Genomic DNA, 24755 nt, shown 5'->3' with positions numbered 1-24755 from the left:
GAGCTACAGTTGTTGTAGGTGCTGTTGTTGTGGTTGTCGTAGGATCTGAAGTTGTAGTTGTTGTAGCAGGAGCTGCAGTGGTTGTCGTAATAGGTTCTGGAGTTGTAGTGGTCGTTGGAGCAGCAGTGGTTGTAGTTAGAGCTTCTATGGTTGTCGTAGAGGCAGCAGCTGTGGTTGACGTAGGAGCTACAGTTGTTGTATCAGGAGCTGTAGTTGTGATTGTTGTAGTAAGTACAGCAGGCGGAGTGGTCGTGGTAGCTGCAGTTGTAGGAACTGCAGGAGTTGTAGTAGGTGCCGTTGTTATGGTTGTCGTAGGACCTGAAGTTGTAGTTGATGTAGAAGGTGCTGCAGTCACTGTGGTCGTAAGAACAGCAGTTGTTGTAGTAGGAGCTGCACTGGTTGTCGTAGTAGGTTGTGGAGTTGCAGTGGTCGTAGGAGCAGCAGTTGTTGTAGTTAGGGCTGCAATGGTTGTCGTAGATGCTAAAGTTGTTGTAGGAGCTGCAGTTGTTGTAGGTGCTGTTGTTGTGGTTGTCGTAGGAGCTGAAGTTGTAGTTGTTGTAGTAGGAGCTGCACTGGTTGTCGTAGTAGGTTGTGGAGTTGCAGTGGTCGTAGGAGCAGCAGTTGTTGTAGTTAGGGCTGCAATGGTTGTCGTAGATGCTAAAGTTGTTGTAGGAGCTGCAGTTGTCGTGGGAGCTACAGTTGTTGTAGGTGCTGTTGTGGTTGTCGTAGGATCTGAAGTTGTAGTTGTTGTAGCAGGAGCTGCAGTGGTTGTCGTAATAGGTTCTGGAGTTGTAGTGGTCGTTGGAGCAGCAGTGGTTGTAGTTAGAGCTTCTATGGTTGTCGTAGAGGCAGCAGCTGTGGTTGACGTAGGAGCTACAGTTGTTGTATCAGGAGCTGTAGTTGTGATTGTTGTAGTAAGTACAGCAGGTGGAGTGTTCGTGGTAGCTACAGTTGTAGGAACTGCAGGAGTTGTAGTAGGTGCCGTTGTTATGGTTGTCGTAGGAGCTGAAGTTGTAGTTGTTGTAGAAGGTTCTGCAGTCACTGTGGTTGTAAGAACAGCAGTTGTTGTAGTAGGAGCTGCACTGGTTGTCGTAGTAGGTTGTGGAGTTGCAGTGGTCGTAGGAGCAGCAGTTGTTGTAGTTAGGGCTGCAATGGTTGTCGTAGATGCTAAAGTTGTTGTAGGAGCTGCAGTTGTCGTGGGAGCTACAGTTGTTGTAGGTGCTGTTGTTGTGGTTGTCGTAGGATCTGAAGTTGTAGTTGTTGTAGCAGGAGCTGCAGTGGTTGTCGTAATAGGTTCTGGAGTTGTAGTGGTCGTTGGAGCAGCAGTGGTTGTAGTTAGAGCTTCTATGGTTGTCGTAGAGGCAGCAGCTGTGGTTGACGTAGGAGCTACAGTTGTTGTATCAGGACCTGTAGTTGTGATTGTTGTAGTAAGTACAGCAGGTGGAGTGGTCGTGGTAGCTGCAGTTGTAGGAACTGCAGGAGTTGTAGTAGGTGCCGTTGTTATGGTTGTCGTAGGACCTGAAGTTGTAGTTGATGTAGAAGGTGCTGCAGTCACTGTGGTCGTAAGAACAGCAGTTGTTGTAGTAGGAGCTGCACTGGTTGTCGTAGTAGGTTGTGGAGTTGCAGTGGTCGTAGGAGCAGCAGTTGTTGTAGTTAGGGCTGCAATAGTTGTCGTAGATGCTAAAGTTGTTGTAGGAGCTGCAGTTGTTGTAGGTGCTGTTGTTGTGGTTGTCGTAGGAGCTGAAGTTGTAGTTGTTGTAGCAGGAGCTGCAGTGGTTGTCGTAATAGGTACTGGAGTTGTAGTGGTCGTTGGACCAGCAGTGGTTGTAGTTAGAGCTTCTATGGTTGTCGTAGAGGCAGCTGCTGTGGTTGACGTAGGAGCTACAGATGTTGTATCAGGAGCTGTAGTTGTGATTGTTGTAGTAAGTACAGCAGGCGGAGTGGTCGTGGTAGCTACAGTTGTAGGAACTGCAGGAGTTGTAGTAGGTGCCGTTGTTATGGTTGTCGTAGGAGCTGAAGTTGTAGTTGATGTAGAAGGTGCTGCAGTCACTGTGGTCGTAAGAACAGCAGTTGTTGTAGTAGGAGCTGCACTGGTTGTCGTAGTAGGTTGTGGAGTTGCAGTGGTCGTAGGAGCAGCAGTTGTTGTAGTTAGGGCTGCAATGGTTGTCGTAGATGCTAAAGTTGTTGTAGGAGGAGCTGCAGTTGTTGTAGGTGCTGTTGTTGTGGTTGTCGTAGGAGCTGAAGTTGTAGTTGTTGTAGCAGGAGCTGCAGTGGTTGTCGTAATAGGTACTGGAGTTGTAGTGGTCGTTGGAGCAGCAGTGGTTGTAGTTAGAGCTTCTATGGTTGTCGTAGAGGCAGCTGCTGTGGTTGACGTAGGAGCTACAGTTGTTGTATCAGGAGCTGTAGTTGTGATTGTTGTAGTAAGTACAGCAGGTGGAGTGGTCGTGGTAGCTACAGTTGTAGGAACTGCAGGAGTTGTAGTAGGTGCCGTTGTTATGGTTGTCGTAGGAGCTGAAGTTGTAGTTGTTGTAGAAGGTTCTGCAGTCACTGTGGTCGTAAGAACAGCAGTTGTTGTAGTAGGAGCTGCACTGGTTGTCGTAGTAGGTTGTGGAGTTGCAGTGGTCGTAGGAGCAGCAGTTGTTGTAGTTAGGGCTGCAATGGTTGTCGTAGATGCTAAAGTTGTTGTAGGAGCTGCAGTTGTCGTGGGAGCTACAGTTGTTGTAGGTGCTGTTGTTGTGGTTGTCGTAGGATCTGAAGTTGTAGTTGTTGTAGCAGGAGCTGCAGTGGTTGTCGTAATAGGTTCTGGAGTTGTAGTGGTCGTTGGAGCAGCAGTGGTTGTAGTTAGAGCTTCTATGGTTGTCGTAGAGGCAGCTGCTGTGGTTGACGTAGGAGCTACAGTTGTTGTATCAGGAGCTGTAGTTGTGATTGTTGTAGTAAGTACAGCAGGTGGAGTGGTCGTGGTAGCTGCAGTTGTAGGAACTGCAGGAGTTGTAGTAGGTGCCGTTGTTATGGTTGTCGTAGGAGCTGAAGTTGTAGTTGATGTAGAAGGTGCTGCAGTCACTGTGGTCGTAAGAACAGCAGTTGTTGTAGTAGGAGCTGCACTGGTTGTCGTAGTAGGTTGTGGAGTTGCAGTGGTCGTAGGAGCAGCAGTTGTTGTAGTTAGGGCTGCAATGGTTGTCGTAGATGCTAAAGTTGTTGTAGGAGCTGCAGTTGTTGTAGGTGCTGTTGTTGTGGTTGTCGTAGGAGCTGAAGTTGTAGTTGTTGTAGCAGGAGCTGCAGTGGTTGTCGTAATAGGTACTGGAGTTGTAGTGGTCGTTGGAGCAGCAGTGGTTGTAGTTAGAGCTTCTATGGTTGTCGTAGAGGCAGCTGTGGTTGACGTAGGAGCTACAGTTGTTGTATCAGGAGCTGTAGTTGTGATTGTTGTAGTAAGTACAGCAGGTGGAGTGGTCGTGGTAGCTACAGTTGTAGGAACTGCAGGAGTTGTAGTAGGTGCCGTTGTTATGGTTGTCGTAGGAGCTGAAGTTGTAGTTGTTGTAGAAGGTTCTGCAGTCACTGTGGTCGTAAGAACAGCAGTTGTTATAGTAGGAGCTGCACTGGTTGTCGTAGTAGGTTGTGGAGTTGCAGTGGTCGTAGGAGCAGCAGTTGTTGTAGTTAGGGCTGCAATGGTTGTCGTAGATGCTAAAGTTGTTGTAGGAGCTGCAGTTGTCGTGGGAGCTACAGTTGTTGTAGGTGCTGTTGTTGTGGTTGTCGTAGGATCTGAAGTTGTAGTTGTTGTAGCAGGAGCTGCAGTGGTTGTCGTAATAGGTTCTGGAGTTGTAGTGGTCGTTGGAGCAGCAGTGGTTGTAGTTAGAGCTTCTATGGTTGTCGTAGAGGCAGCTGCTGTGGTTGACGTAGGAGCTACAGTTGTTGTATCAGGAGCTGTAGTTGTGATTGTTGTAGTAAGTACAGCAGGTGGAGTGGTCGTGGTAGCTACAGTTGTAGGAACTGCAGGAGTTGTAGTAGGTGCCGTTGTTATGGTTGTCGTAGGAGCTGAAGTTGTAGTTGTTGTAGAAGGTTCTGCAGTCACTGTGGTTGTAAGAACAGCAGTTGTTGTAGTAGGAGCTGCACTGGTTGTCGTAGTAGGTTGTGGAGTTGCAGTGGTCGTAGGAGCAGCAGTTGTTGTAGTTAGGGCTGCAATGGTTGTCGTAGATGCTAAAGTTGTTGTAGGAGCTGCAGTTGTCGTGGGAGCTACAGTTGTTGTAGGTGCTGTTGTTGTGGTTGTCGTAGGATCTGAAGTTGTAGTTGTTGTAGCAGGAGCTGCAGTGGTTGTCGTAATAGGTTCTGGAGTTGTAGTGGTCGTTGGAGCAGCAGTGGTTGTAGTTAGAGCTTCTATGGTTGTCGTAGAGGCAGCAGCTGTGGTTGACGTAGGAGCTACAGTTGTTGTATCAGGAGCTGTAGTTGTGATTGTTGTAGTAAGTACAGCAGGTGGAGTGGTCGTGGTAGCTGCAGTTGTAGGAACTGCAGGAGTTGTAGTAGGTGCCGTTGTTATGGTTGTCGTAGGACCTGAAGTTGTAGTTGATGTAGAAGGTGCTGCAGTCACTGTGGTCGTAAGAACAGCAGTTGTTGTAGTAGGAGCTGCACTGGTTGTCGTAGTAGGTTGTGGAGTTGCAGTGGTCGTAGGAGCAGCAGTTGTTGTAGTTAGGGCTGCAATGGTTGTCGTAGATGCTAAAGTTGTTGTAGGAGCTGCAGTTGTTGTAGGTGCTGTTGTTGTGGTTGTCGTAGGAGCTGAAGTTGTAGTTGTTGTAGCAGGAGCTGCAGTGGTTGTCGTAATAGGTTCTGGAGTTGTAGTGGTCGTTGGAGCAGCAGTGGTTGTAGTTAGAGCTTCTATGGTTGTCGTAGAGGCAGCTGCTGTGGTTGACGTAGGAGCTACAGTTGTTGTATCAGGAGCTGTAGTTGTGATTGTTGTAGTAAGTACAGCAGGTGGAGTGGTCGTGGTAGCTACAGTTGTAGGAACTGCAGGAGTTGTAGTAGGTGCCGTTGTTATGGTTGTCGTAGGAGCTGAAGTTGTAGTTGTTGTAGAAGGTTCTGCAGTCACTGTGGTCGTAAGAACAGCAGTTGTTGTAGTAGGAGCTGCACTGGTTGTCGTAGTAGGTTGTGGAGTTGCAGTGGTCATAGGAGCAGCAGTTGTTGTAGTTAGGGCTGCAATGGTTGTCGTAGATGCTAAAGTTGTTGTAGGAGCTGCAGTTGTCGTGGGAGCTACAGTTGTTGTAGGTGCTGTTGTTGTGGTTGTCGTAGGATCTGAAGTTGTAGTTGTTGTAGCAGGAGCTGCAGTGGTTGTCGTAATAGGTTCTGGAGTTGTAGTGGTCGTTGGAGCAGCAGTGGTTGTAGTTAGAGCTTCTATGGTTGTCGTAGAGGCAGCTGCTGTGGTTGACGTAGGAGCTACAGTTGTTGTATCAGGAGCTGTAGTTGTGATTGTTGTAGTAAGTACAGCAGGTGGAGTGGTCGTGGTAGCTGCAGTTGTAGGAACTGCAGGAGTTGTAGTAGGTGCCGTTGTTATGGTTGTCGTAGGACCTGAAGTTGTAGTTGATGTAGAAGGTGCTGCAGTCACTGTGGTCGTAAGAACAGCAGTTGTTGTAGTAGGAGCTGCACTGGTTGTCGTAGTAGGTTGTGGAGTTGCAGTGGTCGTAGGAGCAGCAGTTGTTGTAGTTAGGGCTGCAATGGTTGTCGTAGATGCTAAAGTTGTTGTAGGAGCTGCAGTTGTTGTAGGTGCTGTTGTTGTGGTTGTCGTAGGAGCTGAAGTTGTAGTTGTTGTAGCAGGAGCTGCAGTGGTTGTCGTAATAGGTACTGGAGTTGTAGTGGTCGTTGGAGCAGCAGTGGTTGTAGTTAGAGCTTCTATGGTTGTCGTAGAGGCAGCTGCTGTGGTTGACGTAGGAGCTACAGTTGTTGTATCAGGAGCTGTAGTTGTGATTGTTGTAGTAAGTACAGCAGGTGGAGTGGTCGTGGTAGCTACAGTTGTAGGAACTGCAGGAGTTGTAGTAGGTGCCGTTGTTATGGTTGTCGTAGGAGCTGAAGTTGTAGTTGTTGTAGAAGGTTCTGCAGTCACTGTGGTCGTAAGAACAGCAGTTGTTATAGTAGGAGCTGCACTGGTTGTCGTAGTAGGTTGTGGAGTTGCAGTGGTCGTAGGAGCAGCAGTTGTTGTAGTTAGGGCTGCAATGGTTGTCGTAGATGCTAAAGTTGTTGTAGGAGCTGCAGTTGTCGTGGGAGCTACAGTTGTTGTAGGTGCTGTTGTTGTGGTTGTCGTAGGATCTGAAGTTGTAGTTGTTGTAGCAGGAGCTGCAGTGGTTGTCGTAATAGGTTCTGGAGTTGTAGTGGTCGTTGGAGCAGCAGTGGTTGTAGTTAGAGCTTCTATGGTTGTCGTAGAGGCAGCTGCTGTGGTTGACGTAGGAGCTACAGTTGTTGTATCAGGAGCTGTAGTTGTGATTGTTGTAGTAAGTACAGCAGGTGGAGTGGTCGTGGTAGCTACAGTTGTAGGAACTGCAGGAGTTGTAGTAGGTGCCGTTGTTATGGTTGTCGTAGGAGCTGAAGTTGTAGTTGTTGTAGAAGGTTCTGCAGTCACTGTGGTTGTAAGAACAGCAGTTGTTGTAGTAGGAGCTGCACTGGTTGTCGTAGTAGGTTGTGGAGTTGCAGTGGTCGTAGGAGCAGCAGTTGTTGTAGTTAGGGCTGCAATGGTTGTCGTAGATGCTAAAGTTGTTGTAGGAGCTGCAGTTGTCGTGGGAGCTACAGTTGTTGTAGGTGCTGTTGTTGTGGTTGTCGTAGGATCTGAAGTTGTAGTTGTTGTAGCAGGAGCTGCAGTGGTTGTCGTAATAGGTTCTGGAGTTGTAGTGGTCGTTGGAGCAGCAGTGGTTGTAGTTAGAGCTTCTATGGTTGTCGTAGAGGCAGCAGCTGTGGTTGACGTAGGAGCTACAGTTGTTGTATCAGGAGCTGTAGTTGTGATTGTTGTAGTAAGTACAGCAGGCGGAGTGGTCGTGGTAGCTGCAGTTGTAGGAACTGCAGGAGTTGTAGTAGGTGCCGTTGTTATGGTTGTCGTAGGACCTGAAGTTGTAGTTGATGTAGAAGGTGCTGCAGTCACTGTGGTCGTAAGAACAGCAGTTGTTGTAGTAGGAGCTGCACTGGTTGTCGTAGTAGGTTGTGGAGTTGCAGTGGTCGTAGGAGCAGCAGTTGTTGTAGTTAGGGCTGCAATGGTTGTCGTAGATGCTAAAGTTGTTGTAGGAGCTGCAGTTGTTGTAGGTGCTGTTGTTGTGGTTGTCGTAGGAGCTGAAGTTGTAGTTGTTGTAGCAGGAGCTGCAGTGGTTGTCGTAATAGGTACTGGAGTTGTAGTGGTCGTTGGAGCAGCAGTGGTTGTAGTTAGAGCTTCTATGGTTGTCGTAGAGGCAGCTGCCGTGGTTGACGTAGGAGCTACAGTTGTTGTATCAGGAGCTGTAGTTGCGATTGTTGTAGTAAGTACAGCAGGTGGAGTGGTCGTGGTAGCTACAGTTGTAGGAACTGCAGGAGTTGTAGTAGGTGCCGTTGTTATGGTTGTCGTAGGAGCTGAAGTTGTAGTTGTTGTAGAAGGTTCTGCAGTCACTGTGGTTGTAAGAACAGCAGTTGTTATAGTAGGAGCTGCACTGGTTGTCGTAGTAGGTTGTGGAGTTGCAGTGGTCATAGGAGCAGCAGTTGTTGTAGTTAGGGCTGCAATGGTTGTCGTAGATGCTAAAGTTGTTGTAGGAGCTGCAGTTGTCGTGGGAGCTACAGTTGTTGTAGGTGCTGTTGTTGTGGTTGTCGTAGGATCTGAAGTTGTAGTTGTTGTAGCAGGAGCTGCAGTGGTTGTCGTAATAGGTTCTGGAGTTGTAGTGGTCGTTGGAGCAGCAGTGGTTGTAGTTAGAGCTTCTATGGTTGTCGTAGAGGCAGCTGCTGTGGTTGACGTAGGAGCTACAGTTGTTGTATCAGGAGCTGTAGTTGTGATTGTTGTAGTAAGTACAGCAGGTGGAGTGGTCGTGGTAGCTGCAGTTGTAGGAACTGCAGGAGTTGTAGTAGGTGCCGTTGTTATGGTTGTCGTAGGACCTGAAGTTGTAGTTGATGTAGAAGGTGCTGCAGTCACTGTGGTCGTAAGAACAGCAGTTGTTGTAGTAGGAGCTGCACTGGTTGTCGTAGTAGGTTGTGGAGTTGCAGTGGTCGTAGGAGCAGCAGTTGTTGTAGTTAGGGCTGCAATGGTTGTCGTAGATGCTAAAGTTGTTGTAGGAGCTGCAGTTGTCGTGGGAGCTACAGTTGTTGTAGGTGCTGTTGTTGTGGTTGTCGTAGGAGCTGAAGTTGTAGTTGTTGTAGCAGGAGCTGCAGTGGTTGTCGTAATAGGTTCTGGAGTTGTAGTGGTCGTTGGAGCAGCAGTGGTTGTAGTTAGAGCTTCTATGGTTGTCGTAGAGGCAGCTGCTGTGGTTGACGTAGGAGCTACAGTTGTTGTATCAGGAGCTGTAGTTGTGATTGTTGTAGTAAGTACAGCAGGTGGAGTGGTCGTGGTAGCTGCAGTTGTAGGAACTGCAGGAGTTGTAGTAGGTGCCGTTGTTATGGTTGTCGTAGGACCTGAAGTTGTAGTTGATGTAGAAGGTGCTGCAGTCACTGTGGTCGTAAGAACAGCAGTTGTTGTAGTAGAAGCTGCACTGGTTGTCATAGTAGGTTGTGGAGTTGCAGTGGTCGTAGGAGCAGCAGTTGTTGTAGTTAGGGCTGCAATGGTTGTCGTAGATGCTAAAGTTGTTGTAGGAGCTGCAGTTGTTGTAGGTGCTGTTGTTGTGGTTGTCGTAGGAGCTGAAGTTGTAGTTGTTGTAGCAGGAGCTGCAGTGGTTGTCGTAATAGGTTCTGGAGTTGTAGTGGTCGTTGGAGCAGCAGTGGTTGTAGTTAGAGGTTCTATGGTTGTCGTAGAGGCAGCTGCTGTGGTTGACGTAGGAGCTACAGTTGTTGTATCAGGAGCTGTAGTTGTGATTGTTGTAGTAAGTACAGCAGGTGGAGTGGTCGTGGTAGCTGCAGTTGTAGGAACTGCAGGAGTTGTAGTAGGTGCCGTTGTTATGGTTGTCGTAGGACCTGAAGTTGTAGTTGATGTAGAAGGTTCTGCAGTCACTGTGGTCGTAAGAACAGCAGTTGTTGTAGTAGGAGCTGCACTGGTTGTCGTAGTAGGTTGTGGAGTTGCAGTGGTCGTAGGAGCAGCAGTTGTTGTAGTTAGGGCTGCAATGGTTGTCGTAGATGCTAAAGTTGTTGTAGGAGCTGCAGTTGTCGTGGGAGCTACAGTTGTTGTAGGTGCTGTTGTTGTGGTTGTCGTAGGATCTGAAGTTGTAGTTGTTGTAGCAGGAGCTGCAGTGGTTGTCGTAATAGGTTCTGGAGTTGTAGTGGTCGTTGGAGCAGCAGTGGTTGTAGTTAGAGCTTCTATGGTTGTCGTAGAGGCAGCTGTGGTTGACGTAGGAGCTACAGTTGTTGTATCAGGAGCTGTAGTTGTGATTGTTGTAGTAAGTACAGCAGGTGGAGTGGTCGTGGTAGCTACAGTTGTAGGAACTGCAGGAGTTGTAGTAGGTGCCGTTGTTATGGTTGTCGTAGGAGCTGAAGTTGTAGTTGTTGTAGAAGGTTCTGCAGTCACTGTGGTCGTAAGAACAGCAGTTGTTGTAGTAGGAGCTGCACTGGTTGTCGTAGTAGGTTGTGGAGTTGCAGTGGTCGTAGGAGCAGCAGTTGTTGTAGTTAGGGCTGCAATGGTTGTCGTAGATGCTAAAGTTGTTGTAGGAGCTGCAGTTGTCGTGGGAGCTACAGTTGTTGTAGGTGCTGTTGTTGTGGTTGTCGTAGGAGCTGAAGTTGTAGTTGTTGTAGCAGGAGCTGCAGTGGTTGTCGTAATAGGTTCTGGAGTTGTAGTGGTCGTTGGAGCAGCAGTGGTTGTAGTTAGAGCTTCTATGGTTGTCGTAGAGGCAGCTGCTGTGGTTGACGTAGGAGCTACAGTTGTTGTATCAGGAGCTGTAGTTGTGATTGTTGTAGTAAGTACAGCAGGTGGAGTGGTCGTGGTAGCTACAGTTGTAGGAACTGCAGGAGTTGTAGTAGGTGCCGTTGTTATGGTTGTCGTAGGAGCTGAAGTTGTAGTTGTTGTAGAAGGTTCTGCAGTCACTGTGGTCGTAAGAACAGCAGTTGTTGTAGTAGGAGCTGCACTGGTTGTCGTAGTAGGTTGTGGAGTTGCAGTGGTCGTAGGAGCAGCAGTTGTTGTAGTTAGGGCTGCAATGGTTGTCGTAGATGCTAAAGTTGTTGTAGGAGCTGCAGTTGTCGTGGGAGCTACAGTTGTTGTAGGTGCTGTTGTTGTGGTTGTCGTAGGATCTGAAGTTGTAGTTGTTGTAGCAGGAGCTGCAGTGGTTGTCGTAATAGGTTCTGGAGTTGTAGTGGTCGTTGGAGCAGCAGTGGTTGTAGTTAGAGCTTCTATGGTTGTCGTAGAGGCAGCTGCTGTGGTTGACGTAGGAGCTACAGTTGTTGTATCAGGAGCTGTAGTTGTGATTGTTGTAGTAAGTACAGCAGGTGGAGTGGTCGTGGTAGCTGCAGTTGTAGGAACTGCAGGAGTTGTAGTAGGTGCCGTTGTTATGGTTGTCGTAGGAGCTGAAGTTGTAGTTGATGTAGAAGGTGCTGCAGTCACTGTGGTCGTAAGAACAGCAGTTGTTGTAGTAGGAGCTGCACTGGTTGTCGTAGTAGGTTGTGGAGTTGCAGTGGTCGTAGGAGCAGCAGTTGTTGTAGTTAGGGCTGCAATGGTTGTCGTAGATGCTAAAGTTGTTGTAGGAGCTGCAGTTGTTGTAGGTGCTGTTGTTGTGGTTGTCGTAGGAGCTGAAGTTGTAGTTGTTGTAGCAGGAGCTGCAGTGGTTGTCGTAATAGGTACTGGAGTTGTAGTGGTCGTTGGAGCAGCAGTGGTTGTAGTTAGAGCTTCTATGGTTGTCGTAGAGGCAGCTGCTGTGGTTGACGTAGGAGCTACAGTTGTTGTATCAGGAGCTGTAGTTGTGATTGTTGTAGTAAGTACAGCAGGTGGAGTGGTCGTGGTAGCTACAGTTGTAGGAACTGCAGGAGTTGTAGTAGGTGCCGTTGTTATGGTTGTCGTAGGAGCTGAAGTTGTAGTTGTTGTAGAAGGTTCTGCAGTCACTGTGGTCGTAAGAACAGCAGTTGTTGTAGTAGGAGCTGCACTGGTTGTCGTAGTAGGTTGTGGAGTTGCAGTGGTCGTAGGAGCAGCAGTTGTTGTAGTTAGGGCTGCAATGGTTGTCGTAGATGCTAAAGTTGTTGTAGGAGGAGCTGCAGTTGTTGTAGGTGCTGTTGTTGTGGTTGTCGTAGGAGCTGAAGTTGTAGTTGTTGTAGCAGGAGCTGCAGTGGTTGTCGTAATAGGTTCTGGAGTTGTAGTGGTCGTTGGAGCAGCAGTGGTTGTAGTTAGAGCTTCTATGGTTGTCGTAGAGGCAGCTGCTGTGGTTGACGTAGGAGCTACAGTTGTTGTATCAGGAGCTGTAGTTGTGATTGTTGTAGTAAGTACAGCAGGTGGAGTGGTCGTGGTAGCTACAGTTGTAGGAACTGCAGGAGTTGTAGTAGGTGCCGTTGTTATGGTTGTCGTAGGAGCTGAAGTTGTAGTTGTTGTAGAAGGTTCTGCAGTCACTGTGGTCGTAAGAACAGCAGTTGTTGTAGTAGGAGCTGCACTGGTTGTCGTAGTAGGTTGTGGAGTTGCAGTGGTCGTAGGAGCAGCAGTTGTTGTAGTTAGGGCTGCAATGGTTGTCGTAGATGCTAAAGTTGTTGTAGGAGCTGCAGTTGTTGTAGGTGCTGTTGTTGTGGTTGTCGTAGGAGCTGAAGTTGTAGTTGTTGTAGCAGGAGCTGCAGTGGTTGTCGTAATAGGTTCTGGAGTTGTAGTGGTCGTTGGAGCAGCAGTGGTTGTAGTTAGAGCTTCTATGGTTGTCGTAGAGGCAGCTGCTGTGGTTGATGTAGGAGCTACAGTTGTTGTATCAGGAGCTGTAGTTGTGATTGTTGTAGTAAGTACAGCAGGTGGAGTGGTCGTGGTAGCTGCAGTTGTAGGAACTGCAGGAGTTGTAGTAGGTGCCGTTGTTATGGTTGTCGTAGGAGCTGAAGTTGTAGTTGATGTAGAAGGTGCTGCAGTCACTGTGGTCGTAAGAACAGCAGTTGTTGTAGTAGGAGCTGCACTGGTTGTCGTAGTAGGTTGTGGAGTTGCAGTGGTCGTAGGAGCAGCAGTTGTTGTAGTTAGGGCTGCAATGGTTGTCGTAGATGCTAAAGTTGTTGTAGGAGCTGCAGTTGTCGTGGGAGCTACAGTTGTTGTAGGTGCTGTTGTTGTGGTTGTCGTAGGAGCTGAAGTTGTAGTTGTTGTAGCAGGAGCTGCAGTGGTTGTCGTAATAGATTCTGGAGTTGTAGTGGTCGTTGGAGCAGCAGTGGTTGTAGTTAGAGCTTCTATGGTTGTCGTAGAGGCAGCTGCTGTGGTTGACGTAGGAGCTACAGTTGTTGTATCAGGAGCTGTAGTTGTGCTTGTTGTAGTAAGTACAGCAGGTGGAGTGGTCGTGGTAGCTACAGTTGTAGGAACTGCAGGAGTTGTAGTAGGTGCCGTTGTTATGGTTGTCGTAGGAGCTGAAGTTGTAGTTGTTGTAGAAGGTTCTGCAGTCACTGTGGTCGTAAGAACAGCAGTTGTTGTAGTAGGAGCTGCACTGGTTGTCGTAGTAGGTTGTGGAGTTGCAGTGGTCGTAGGAGCAGCAGTTGTTGTAGTTAGGGCTGCAATGGTTGTCGTAGATGCTAAAGTTGTTGTAGGAGCTGCAGTTGTTGTAGGTGCTGTTGTTGTGGTTGTCGTAGGAGCTGAAGTTGTAGTTGTTGTAGCAGGAGCTGCAGTGGTTGTCGTAATAGGTTCTGGAGTTGTAGTGGTCGTTGGAGCAGCAGTGGTTGTAGTTAGAGCTTCTATGGTTGTCGTAGAGGCAGCTGCTGTGGTTGATGTAGGAGCTACAGTTGTTGTATCAGGAGCTGTAGTTGTGATTGTTGTAGTAAGTACAGCAGGTGGAGTGGTCGTGGTAGCTGCAGTTGTAGGAACTGCAGGAGTTGTAGTAGGTGCCGTTGTTATGGTTGTCGTAGGAGCTGAAGTTGTAGTTGATGTAGAAGGTTCTGCAGTCACTGTGGTCGTAAGAACAGCAGTTGTTGTAGTAGGAGCTGCACTGGTTGTCGTAGTAGGTTGTGGAGTTGCAGTGGTCGTAGGAGCAGCAGTTGTTGTAGTTAGGGCTGCAATGGTTGTCGTAGATGCTAAAGTTGTTGTAGGAGCTGCAGTTGTCGTGGGAGCTACAGTTGTTGTAGGTGCTGTTGTTGTGGTTGTCGTAGGAGCTGAAGTTGTAGTTGTTGTAGCAGGAGCTGCAGTGGTTGTCGTAATAGGTTCTGGAGTTGTAGTGGTCGTTGGAGCAGCAGTGGTTGTAGTTAGAGCTTCTATGGTTGTCGTAGAGGCAGCTGCTGTGGTTGACGTAGGAGCTACAGTTGTTGTATCAGGAGCTGTAGTTGTGCTTGTTGTAGTAAGTACAGCAGGTGGAGTGGTCGTGGTAGCTACAGTTGTAGGAACTGCAGGAGTTGTAGTAGGTGCCGTTGTTATGGTTGTCGTAGGAGCTGAAGTTGTAGTTGTTGTAGAAGGTTCTGCAGTCACTGTGGTCGTAAGAACAGCAGTTGTTGTAGTAGGAGCTGCACTGGTTGTCGTAGTAGGTTGTGGAGTTGCAGTGGTCGTAGGAGCAGCAGTTGTTGTAGTTAGGGCTGCAATGGTTGTCGTAGATGCTAAAGTTGTTGTAGGAGCTGCAGTTGTTGTAGGTGCTGTTGTTGTGGTTGTCGTAGGAGCTGAAGTTGTAGTTGTTGTAGCAGGAGCTGCAGTGGTTGTCGTAATAGGTTCTGGAGTTGTAGTGGTCGTTGGAGCAGCAGTGGTTGTAGTTAGAGCTTCTATGGTTGTCGTAGAGGCAGCTGCTGTGGTTGATGTAGGAGCTACAGTTGTTGTATCAGGAGCTGTAGTTGTGATTGTTGTAGTAAGTACAGCAGGTGGAGTGGTCGTGGTAGCTGCAGTTGTAGGAACTGCAGGAGTTGTAGTAGGTGCCGTTGTTATGGTTGTCGTAGGACCTGAAGTTGTAGTTGATGTAGAAGGTGCTGCAGTCACTGTGGTCGTAAGAACAGCAGTTGTTGTAGTAGAAGCTGCACTGGTTGTCGTAGTAGGTTGTGGAGTTGCAGTGGTCGTAGGAGCAGCAGTTGTTGTAGTTAGGGCTGCAATGGTTGTCGTAGATGCTAAAGTTGTTGTAGGAGCTGCAGTTGTCGTGGGAGCTACAGTTGTTGTAGGTGCTGTTGTTGTGGTTGTCGTAGGAGCTGAAGTTGTAGTTGTTGTAGCAGGAGCTGCAGTGGTTGTCGTAATAGATTCTGGAGTTGTAGTGGTCGTTGGAGCAGCAGTGGTTGTAGTTAGAGCTTCTATGGTTGTCGTAGAGGCAGCTGCTGTGGTTGACGTAGGAGCTACAGTTGTTGTATCAGGAGCTGTAGTTGTGCTTGTTGTAGTAAGTACAGCAGGTGGAGTGGTCGTGGTAGCTACAGTTGTAGGAACTGCAGGAGTTGTAGTAGGTGCCGTTGTTATGGTTGTCGTAGGAGCTGAAGTTGTAGTTGTTGTAGAAGGTTCTGCAGTCACTGTGGTCGTAAGAACAGCAGTTGTTGTAGTAGGAGCTGCACTGGTTGTCGTAGTAGGTTGTGGAGTTGCAGTGGTCGTAGGAGCAGCAGTTGTTGTAGTTAGGGCTGCAATGGTTGTCGTAGATGCTAAAGTTGTTGTAGGAGCTGCAGTTGTTGTAGGTGCTGTTGTTGTGGTTGTCGTAGGAGCTGAAGTTGTAGTTGTTGTAGCAGGAGCTGCAGTGGTTGTCGTAATAGGTTCTGGAGTTGTAGTGGTCGTTGGAGCAGCAGTGGTTGTAGTTAGAGCTTCTATGGTTGTCGTAGAGGCAGCTGCTGTGGTTGATGTAGGAGCTACAGTTGTTGTATCAGGAGCTGTAGTTGTGATTGTTGTAGTAAGTACAGCAGGTGGAGTGGTCGTGGTAGCTGCAGTTGTAGGAACTGCAGGAGTTGTAGTAGGTGCCGTTGTTATGGTTGTCGTAGGACCTGAAGTTGTAGTTGATGTAGAAGGTGCTGCAGTCACTGTGGTCGTAAGAACAGCAGTTGTTGTAGTAGAAGCTGCACTGGTTGTCGTAGTAGGTTGTGGAGTTGCAGTGGTCGTAGGAGCAGCAGTTGTTGTAGTTAGGGCTGCAATGGTTGTCGTAGATGCTAAAGTTGTTGTAGGAGCTGCAGTTGTCGTGGGAGCTACAGTTGTTGTAGGTGCTGTTGTTGTGGTTGTCGTAGGAGCTGAAGTTGTAGTTGTTGTAGCAGGAGCTGCAGTGGTTGTCGTAATAGATTCTGGAGTTGTAGTGGTCGTTGGAGCAGCAGTGGTTGTAGTTAGAGCTTCTATGGTTGTCGTAGAGGCAGCTGCTGTGGTTGACGTAGGAGCTACAGTTGTTGTATCAGGAGCTGTAGTTGTGCTTGTTGTAGTAAGTACAGCAGGTGGAGTGGTCGTGGTAGCTACAGTTGTAGGAACTGCAGGAGTTGTAGTAGGTGCCGTTGTTATGGTTGTCGTAGGAGCTGAAGTTGTAGTTGTTGTAGAAGGTTCTGCAGTCACTGTGGTCGTAAGAACAGCAGTTGTTGTAGTAGGAGCTGCACTGGTTGTCGTAGTAGGTTGTGGAGTTGCAGTGGTCGTAGGAGCAGCAGTTGTTGTAGTTAGGGCTGCAATGGTTGTCGTAGATGCTAAAGTTGTTGTAGGAGCTGCAGTTGTTGTAGGTGCTGTTGTTGTGGTTGTCGTAGGAGCTGAAGTTGTAGTTGTTGTAGCAGGAGCTGCAGTGGTTGTCGTAATAGGTTCTGGAGTTGTAGTGGTCGTTGGAGCAGCAGTGGTTGTAGTTAGAGCTTCTATGGTTGTCGTAGAGGCAGCTGCTGTGGTTGATGTAGGAGCTACAGTTGTTGTATCAGGAGCTGTAGTTGTGATTGTTGTAGTAAGTACAGCAGGTGGAGTGGTCGTGGTAGCTGCAGTTGTAGGAACTGCAGGAGTTGTAGTAGGTGCCGTTGTTATGGTTGTCGTAGGACCTGAAGTTGTAGTTGATGTAGAAGGTGCTGCAGTCACTGTGGTCGTAAGAACAGCAGTTGTTGTAGTAGAAGCTGCACTGGTTGTCGTAGTAGGTTGTGGAGTTGCAGTGGTCGTAGGAGCAGCAGTTGTTGTAGTTAGGGCTGCAATGGTTGTCGTAGATGCTAAAGTTGTTGTAGGAGCTGCAGTTGTCGTGGGAGCTACAGTTGTTGTAGGTGCTGTTGTTGTGGTTGTCGTAGGAGCTGAAGTTGTAGTTGTTGTAGCAGGAGCTGCAGTGGTTGTCGTAATAGGTTCTGGAGTTGTAGTGGTCGTTGGAGCAGCAGTGGTTGTAGTTAGAGCTTCTATGGTTGTCGTAGAGGCAGCTGCTGTGGTTGACGTAGGAGCTACAGTTGTTGTATCAGGAGCTGTAGTTGTGCTTGTTGTAGTAAGTACAGCAGGTGGAGTGGTCGTGGTAGCTACAGTTGTAGGAACTGCAGGAGTTGTAGTAGGTGCCGTTGTTATGGTTGTCGTAGGAGCTGAAGTTGTAGTTGTTGTAGAAGGTTCTGCAGTCACTGTGGTCGTAAGAACAGCAGTTGTTGTAGTAGGAGCTGCACTGGTTGTCGTAGTAGGTTGTGGAGTTGCAGTGGTCGTAGGAGCAGCAGTTGTTGTAGTTAGGGCTGCAATGGTTGTCGTAGATGCTAAAGTTGTTGTAGGAGCTGCAGTTGTTGTAGGTGCTGTTGTTGTGGTTGTCGTAGGAGCTGAAGTTGTAGTTGTTGTAGCAGGAGCTGCAGTGGTTGTCGTAATAGGTTCTGGAGTTGTAGTGGTCGTTGGAGCAGCAGTGGTTGTAGTTAGAGCTTCTATGGTTGTCGTAGAGGCAGCTGCTGTGGTTGATGTAGGAGCTACAGTTGTTGTATCAGGAGCTGTAGTTGTGATTGTTGTAGTAAGTACAGCAGGTGGAGTGGTCGTGGTAGCTGCAGTTGTAGGAACTGCAGGAGTTGTAGTAGGTGCCGTTGTTATGGTTGTCGTAGGAGCTGAAGTTGTAGTTGATGTAGAAGGTGCTGCAGTCACTGTGGTCGTAAGAACAGCAGTTGTTGTAGTAGGAGCTGCACTGGTTGTCGTAGTAGGTTGTGGAGTTGCAGTGGTCGTAGGAGCAGCAGTTGTTGTAGTTAGGGCTGCAATGGTTGTCGTAGATGCTAAAGTTGTTGTAGGAGCTGCAGTTGTCGTGGGAGCTACAGTTGTTGTAGGTGCTGTTGTTGTGGTTGTCGTAGGATCTGAAGTTGTAGTTGTTGTAGCAGGAGCTGCAGTGGTTGTCGTAATAGGTTCTGGAGTTGTAGTGGTTGTTGGAGCAGCAGTGGTTGTAGTTAGAGCTTCTATGGTTGTCGTAGAGGCAGCAGCTGTGGTTGACGTAGGAGCTACAGTTGTTGTATCAGGAGCTGTAGTTGTGATTGTTGTAGTAAGTACAGCAGGTGGAGTGGTCGTGGTAGCTGCAGTTGTAGGAACTGCAGGAGTTGTAGTAGGTGCCGTTGTTATGGTTGTCGTAGGAGCTGAAGTTGTAGTTGATGTAGAAGGTGCTGCAGTCACTGTGGTCGTAAGAACAGCAGTTGTTGTAGTAGGAGCTGCACTGGTTGTCGTAGTAGGTTGTGGAGTTGCAGTGGTCGTAGGAGCAGCAGTTGTTGTAGTTAGGGCTGCAATGGTTGTCGTAGATGCTAAAGTTGTTGTAGGAGCTGCAGTTGTCGTGGGAGCTACAGTTGTTGTAGGTGCTGTTGTTGTGGTTGTCGTAGGAGCTGAAGTTGTAGTTGTTGTAGCAGGAGCTGCAGTGGTTGTCGTAATAGGTTCTGGAGTTGTAGTGGTCGTTGGAGCAGCAGTGGTTGTAGTTAGAGCTTCTATGGTTGTCGTAGAGGCAGCTGCTGTGGTTGACGTAGGAGCTACAGTTGTTGTATCAGGAGCTGTAGTTGTGATTGTTGTAGTAAGTACAGCAGGTGGAGTGGTCGTGGTAGCTGCAGTTGTAGGAACTGCAGGAGTTGTAGTAGGTGCCGTTGTTATGGTTGTCGTAGGAGCTGAAGTTGTAGTTGATGTAGAAGGTGCTGCAGTCACTGTGGTCGTAAGAACAGCAGTTGTTGTAGTAGGAGCTGCACTGGTTGTCGTAGTAGGTTGTGGAGTTGCAGTGGTCGTAGGAGCAGCAGTTGTTGTAGTTAGGGCTGCAATGGTTGTCGTAGATGCTAAAGTTGTTGTAGGAGCTGCAGTTGTCGTGGGAGCTACAGTTGTTGTAGGTGCTGTTGTTGTGGTTGTCGTAGGAGCTGAAGTTGTAGTTGTTGTAGCAGGAGCTGCAGTGGTTGTCGTAATAGGTTCTGGAGTTGTAGTGGTCGTTGGAGCAGCAGTGGTTGTAGTTAGAGCTTCTATGGTTGTCGTAGAGGCAGCTGCTGTGGTTGACGTAGGAGCTACAGTTGTTGTATCAGGAGCTGTAGTTGTGCTTGTTGTAGTAAGTACAGCAGGTGGAGTGGTCGTGGTAGCTACAGTTGTAGGAACTGCAGGAGTTGTAGTAGGTGCCGTTGTTATGGTTGTCGTAGGAGCTGAAGTTGTAGTTGTTGTAGAAGGTTCTGCAGTCACTGTGGTCGTAAGAACAGCAGTTGTTGTAGTAGGAGCTGCACTGGTTGTCGTAGTAGGTTGTGGAGTTGCAGTGGTCGTAGGAGCAGCAGTTGTTGTAGTTAGGGCTGCAATGGTTGTCGTAGATGCTAAAGTTGTTGTAGGAGCTGCAGTTGTTGTAGGTGCTGTTGTTGTGGTTGTCGTAGGAGCTGAAGTTGTAGTTGTTGTAGCAGGAGCTGCAGTGGTTGTCGTAATAGGTTCTGGAGTTGTAGTGGTCGTTGGAGCAGCAGTGGTTGTAGTTAGAGCTTCTATGGTTGTCGTAGAGGCAGCTGCTGTGGTTGACGTAGGAGCTACAGTTGTTGTATCAGGAGCTGTAGTTGTGATTGTTGTAGTAAGTACAGCAGGTGGAGTGGTCGTGGTAGCTGCAGTTGTAGGAACTGCAGGAGTTGTAGTAGGTGCCGTTGTTATGGTTGTCGTAGGAGCTGAAGTTGTAGTTGATGTAGAAGGTGCTGCAGTCACTGTGGTCGTAAGAACAGCAGTTGTTGTAGTAGGAGCTGCACTGGTTGTCGTAGTAGGTTGTGGAGTTGCAGTGGTCGTAGGAGCAGCAGTTGTTGTAGTTAGGGCTGCAATGGTTGTCGTAGATGCTAAAGTTGTTGTAGGAGCTGCAGTTGTGGGAGCTACAGTTGTTGTAGGTGCTGTTGTTGTGGTTGTCGTAGGAGCTGAAGTTGTAGTTGTTGTAGCAGGAGCTGCAGTGGTTGTCGTAATAGATTCTGGAGTTGTAGTGGTCGTTGGAGCAGCAGTGGTTGTAGTTAGAGCTTCTATGGTTGTCGTAGAGGCAGCTGCTGTGGTTGACGTAGGAGCTACAGTTGTTGTATCAGGAGCTGTAGTTGTGATTGTTGTAGTAAGTACAGCAGGTGGAGTGGTCGTGGTAGCTACAGTTGTAGGAACTGCAGGAGTTGTAGTAGGTGCCGTTGTTATGGTTGTCGTAGGAGCTGAAGTTGTAGTTGTTGTAGAAGGTTCTGCAGTCACTGTGGTCGTAAGAACAGCAGTTGTTGTAGTAGGAGCTGCACTGGTTGTCGTAGTAGGTTGTGGAGTTGCAGTGGTCGTAGGAGCAGCAGTTGTTGTAGTTAGGGCTGCAATGGTTGTCGTAGATGCTAAAGTTGTTGTAGGAGCTGCAGTTGTTGTAGGTGCTGTTGTTGTGGTTGTCGTAGGAGCTGAAGTTGTAGTTGTTGTAGCAGGAGCTGCAGTGGTTGTCGTAATAGGTTCTGGAGTTGTAGTGGTCGTTGGAGCAGCAGTGGTTGTAGTTAGAGCTTCTATGGTTGTCGTAGAGGCAGCTGCTGTGGTTGATGTAGGAGCTACAGTTGTTGTATCAGGAGCTGTAGTTGTGATTGTTGTAGTAAGTACAGCAGGTGGAGTGGTCGTGGTAGCTGCAGTTGTAGGAACTGCAGGAGTTGTAGTAGGTGCCGTTGTTATGGTTGTCGTAGGAGCTGAAGTTGTAGTTGATGTAGAAGGTGCTGCAGTCACTGTGGTCGTAAGAACAGCAGTTGTTGTAGTAGGAGCTGCACTGGTTGTCGTAGTAGGTTGTGGAGTTGCAGTGGTCGTAGGAGCAGCAGTTGTTGTAGTTAGGGCTGCAATGGTTGTCGTAGATGCTAAAGTTGTTGTAGGAGCTGCAGTTGTCGTGGGAGCTACAGTTGTTGTAGGTGCTGTTGTTGTGGTTGTCGTAGGAGCTGAAGTTGTAGTTGTTGTAGCAGGAGCTGCAGTGGTTGTCGTAATAGGTTCTGGAGTTGTAGTGGTTGTTGGAGCAGCAGTGGTTGTAGTTAGAGCTTCTATGGTTGTCGTAGCGGCAGCAGCTGTGGTTGACGTAGGAGCTACAGTTGTTGTATCAGGAGCTGTAGTTGTGATTGTTGTAGTAAGTACAGCAGGTGGAGTGGTCGTGGTAGCTGCAGTTGTAGGAACTGCAGGAGTTGTAGTAGGTGCCGTTGTTATGGTTGTCGTAGGAGCTGAAGTTGTAGTTGATGTAGAAGGTGCTGCAGTCACTGTGGTCGTAAGAACAGCAGTTGTTGTAGTAGGAGCTGCACTGGTTGTCGGAGTAGGTTGTGGAGTTGCAGTGGTCGTAGGAGCAGCAGTTGTTGTAGTTAGGGCTGCAATGGTTGTCGTAGATGCTAAAGTTGTTGTAGGAGCTGTTGTTGTGGTTGTCGTAGGAGCTGAAGTTGTAGTTGTTGTAGCAGGAGCTGCAGTGGTTGTCGTAATAGGTTCTGGAGTTGTAGTGGTCGTTGGAGCAGCAGTGGTTGTAGTTAGAGCTTCTATGGTTGTCGTAGAGGCAGCTGCTGTGGTTGATGTAGGAGCTACAGTTGTTGTATCAGGAGCTGTAGTTGTGATTGTTGTAGTAAGTACAGCAGGTGGAGTGGTCGTGGTAGCTGCAGTTGTAGGAACTGCAGGAGTTGTAGTAGGTGCCGTTGTTATGGTTGTCGTAGGAGCTGAAGTTGTAGTTGATGTAGAAGGTGCTGCAGTCACTGTGGTCGTAAGAACAGCAGTTGTTGTAGTAGGAGCTGCACTGGTTGTCGTAGTAGGTTGTGGAGTTGCAGTGGTCGTAGGAGCAGCAGTTGTTGTAGTTAGGGCTGCAATGGTTGTCGTAGATGCTAAAGTTGTTGTAGGAGCTGCAGTTGTCGTGGGAGCTACAGTTGTTGTAGGTGCTGTTGTTGTGGTTGTCGTAGGATCTGAAGTTGTAGTTGTTGTAGCAGGAGCTGCAGTGGTTGTCGTAATAGGTTCTGGAGTTGTAGTGGTTGTTGGAGCAGCAGTGGTTGTAGTTAGAGCTTCTATGGTTGTCGTAGAGGCAGCTGCTGTGGTTGACGTAGGAGCTACAGTTGTTGTATCAGGAGCTGTAGTTGTGATTGTTGTAGTAAGTACAGCAGGTGGAGTGGTCGTGGTAGCTGCAGTTGTAGGAACTGCAGGAGTTGTAGTAGGTGCCGTTGTTATGGTTGTCGTAGGAGCTGAAGTTGTAGTTGATGTAGAAGGTGCTGCAGTCACTGTGGTCGTAAGAACAGCAGTTGTTGTAGTAGGAGCTGCACTGGTTGTCGTAGTAGGTTGTGGAGTTGCAGTGGTCGTAGGAGCAGCAGTTGTTGTAGTTAGGGCTGCAATGGTTGTCGTAGATGCTAAAGTTGTTTGTGCAGTTGTTGAGGTGCTGTTGTTGTGGTTGTCGTAGGAGCTGAAGTTGTAGTTGTTGTAGCAGGAGCTGCAGTGGTTGTCGTAATAGGTTCTGGAGTTGTAGTGGTCGTTGGAGCAGCAGTGGTTGTAGTTAGAGCTTCTATGGTTGTCGTAGAGGCAGCTGCTGTGGTTGATGTAGGAGCTACAGTTGTTGTATCAGGAGCTGTAGTTGTGATTGTTGTAGTAAGTACAGCAGGTGGAGTGGTCGTGGTAGCTGCAGTTGTAGGAACTGCAGGAGTTGTAGTAGGTGCCGTTGTTATGGTTGTCGTAGGAGCTGAAGTTGTAGTTGATGTAGAAGGTGCTGCAGTCACTGTGGTCGTAAGAACAGCAGTTGTTGTAGTAGGAGCTGCACTGGTTGTCGTAGTAGGTTGTGGAGTTGCAGTGGTCGTAGGAGCAGCAGTTGTTGTAGTTAGGGCTGCAATGGTTGTCGTAGATGCTAAAGTTGTTGTAGGAGCTGCAGTTGTCGTGGGAGCTACAGTTGTTGTAGGTGCTGTTGTTGTGGTTGTCGTAGGATCTGAAGTTGTAGTTGTTGTAGCAGGAGCTGCAGTGGTTGTCGTAATAGGTTCTGGAGTTGTAGTGGTTGTTGGAGCAGCAGTGGTTGTAGTTAGAGCTTCTATGGTTGTCGTAGAGGCAGCTGCTGTGGTTGACGTAGGAGCTACAGTTGTTGTATCAGGAGCTGTAGTTGTGATTGTTGTAGTAAGTACAGCAGGTGGAGTGGTCGTGGTAGCTGCAGTTGTAGGAACTGCAGGAGTTGTAGTAGGTGCCGTTGTTATGGTTGTCGTAGGAGCTGAAGTTGTAGTTGATGTAGAAGGTGCTGCAGTCACTGTGGTCGTAAGAACAGCAGTTGTTGTAGTAGGAGCTGCACTGGTTGTCGTAGTAGGTTGTGGAGTTGCAGTGGTCGTAGGAGCAGCAGTTGTTGTAGTTAGGGCTGCAATGGTTGTCGTAGATGCTAAAGTTGTTGTAGGAGCTGCAGTTGTTGTAGGTGCTGTTGTTGTGGTTGTCGTAGGAGCTGAAGTTGTAGTTGTTGTAGCAGGAGCTGCAGTGGTTGTCGTAATAGGTTCTGGAGTTGTAGTGGTCGTTGGAGCAGCAGTGGTTGTAGTTAGAGCTTCTATGGTTGTCGTAGAGGCAGCTGCTGTGGTTGACGTAGGAGCTACAGTTGTTGTATCAGGAGCTGTAGTTGTGATTGTTGTAGTAAGTACAGCAGGTGGAGTGGTCGTGGTAGCTGCAGTTGTAGGAACTGCAGGAGTTGTAGTAGGTGCCGTTGTTATGGTTGTCGTAGGAGCTGAAGTTGTAGTTGTTGTAGAAGGTTCTGCAGTCACTGTGGTCGTAAGAACAGCAGTTGTTGTAGTAGGAGCTGCACTGGTTGTCGTAGTAGGTTGTGGAGTTGCAAAGGTCGTAGGAGCAGCAGTTGTTGTAGTTATGGTTGTCGTAGATGCTAAAGTTGTTGTAGGAGCTGCAGTTGTCGTGGGAGCTACAGTTGTTGTAGGTGCTGTTGTTGTGGTTGTCGTAGGAGCTGAAGTTGTAGTTGTTGTAGCAGGAGCTGCAGTGGTTGTCGTAATAGGTTCTGGAGTTGTAGTGGTCGTTGGAACAGCAGTGGTTGTAGTTAGACCTTCTATGGTTGTCGTAGAGGCAGCTGCTGTGGTTGACGTAGGAGCTACAGATGTTGTATCAGGAGCTGTAGTTGTGATTGTTGTAGTAAGTACAGCAGGTGGAGTGGTCGTGGTAGCTGCAGTTGTAGGAACTGCAGGAGTTGTAGTAGGTGCCGTTGTTATGGTTGTCGTAGGAGCTGAAGTTGTAGTTGATGTAGAAGGTGCTGCAGTCACTGTGGTCGTAAGAACAGCAGTTGTTGTAGTAGGAGCTGCACTGGTTGTCGTAGTAGGTTGTGGAGTTGCAGTGGTCGTAGGAGCAGCAGTTGTTGTAGTTAGGGCTGCAATGGTTGTCGTAGATGCTAAAGTTGTTGTAGGAGCTGCAGTTGTCGTGGGAGCTACAGTTGTTGTAGGTGCTGTTGTTGTGGTTGTCGTAGGAGCTGAAGTTGTAGTTGTTGTAGCAGGAGCTGCAGTGGTTGTCGTAATAGATTCTGGAGTTGTAGTGGTCGTTGGAGCAGCAGTGGTTGTAGTTAGAGCTTCTATGGTTGTCGTAGAGGCAGCTGCTGTGGTTGACGTAGGAGCTACAGTTGTTGTATCAGGAGCTGTAGTTGTGCTTGTTGTAGTAAGTACAGCAGGTGGAGTGGTCGTGGTAGCTACAGTTGTAGGAACTGCAGGAGTTGTAGTAGGTGCCGTTGTTATGGTTGTCGTAGGAGCTGAAGTTGTAGTTGTTGTAGAAGGTTCTGCAGTCACTGTGGTCGTAAGAACAGCAGTTGTTGTAGTAGGAGCTGCACTGGTTGTCGTAGTAGGTTGTGGAGTTGCAGTGGTCGTAGGAGCAGCAGTTGTTGTAGTTAGGGCTGCAATGGTTGTCGTAGATGCTAAAGTTGTTGTAGGAGCTGCAGTTGTTGTAGGTGCTGTTGTTGTGGTTGTCGTAGGAGCTGAAGTTGTAGTTGTTGTAGCAGGAGCTGCAGTGGTTGTCGTAATAGGTTCTGGAGTTGTAGTGGTCGTTGGAGCAGCAGTGGTTGTAGTTAGAGCTTCTATGGTTGTCGTAGAGGCAGCTGCTGTGGTTGACGTAGGAGCTACAGTTGTTGTATCAGGAGCTGTAGTTGTGATTGTTGTAGTAAGTACAGCAGGTGGAGTGGTTGTAGTAGGTGCTGTTGTTATGGTTGTCGTAGGAGCTGCACTGTTTGTAGTGGTAGGTTCTGCAGTCGTAGCAGTCGTAGAAGTTGCTTCTGTCGTAGTAGGTTTTGGAGTTGGAGTTGTCG

General features: G+C 48.3%; 1 protein-coding gene across 1 annotated transcript; it reads right to left on the bottom strand.

The window, feature by feature from the left end:
• Positions 1 to 200: 200 nt before the first annotated feature.
• LOC135572626 (mucin-5AC-like) lies at positions 201 to 16942 on the bottom strand (the record flags this gene model as incomplete). Its single annotated transcript, XM_065021051.1, has 12 exons — positions 201 to 354; positions 1408 to 1595; positions 10778 to 10941; positions 11197 to 11439; positions 13198 to 13359; positions 14206 to 14456; positions 14585 to 14595; positions 14702 to 14958; positions 15214 to 15464; positions 15593 to 15603; positions 16061 to 16596; positions 16735 to 16942. Coding segments are annotated over 12 exons (2436 nt in total), but the record flags the coding sequence as incomplete, so codon positions are not given.
• Positions 16943 to 24755: the final 7813 nt, after the last annotated feature.

This window comes from Oncorhynchus nerka, linkage group LG7, assembly GCF_034236695.1.
Source record: "Oncorhynchus nerka isolate Pitt River linkage group LG7, Oner_Uvic_2.0, whole genome shotgun sequence".
Classification (NCBI taxonomy): domain Eukaryota; kingdom Metazoa; phylum Chordata; class Actinopteri; order Salmoniformes; family Salmonidae; genus Oncorhynchus; species Oncorhynchus nerka.
Note: the sequence above shows the minus strand (reverse complement) of the source record. Positions and strands in the feature narration are given on the sequence as shown.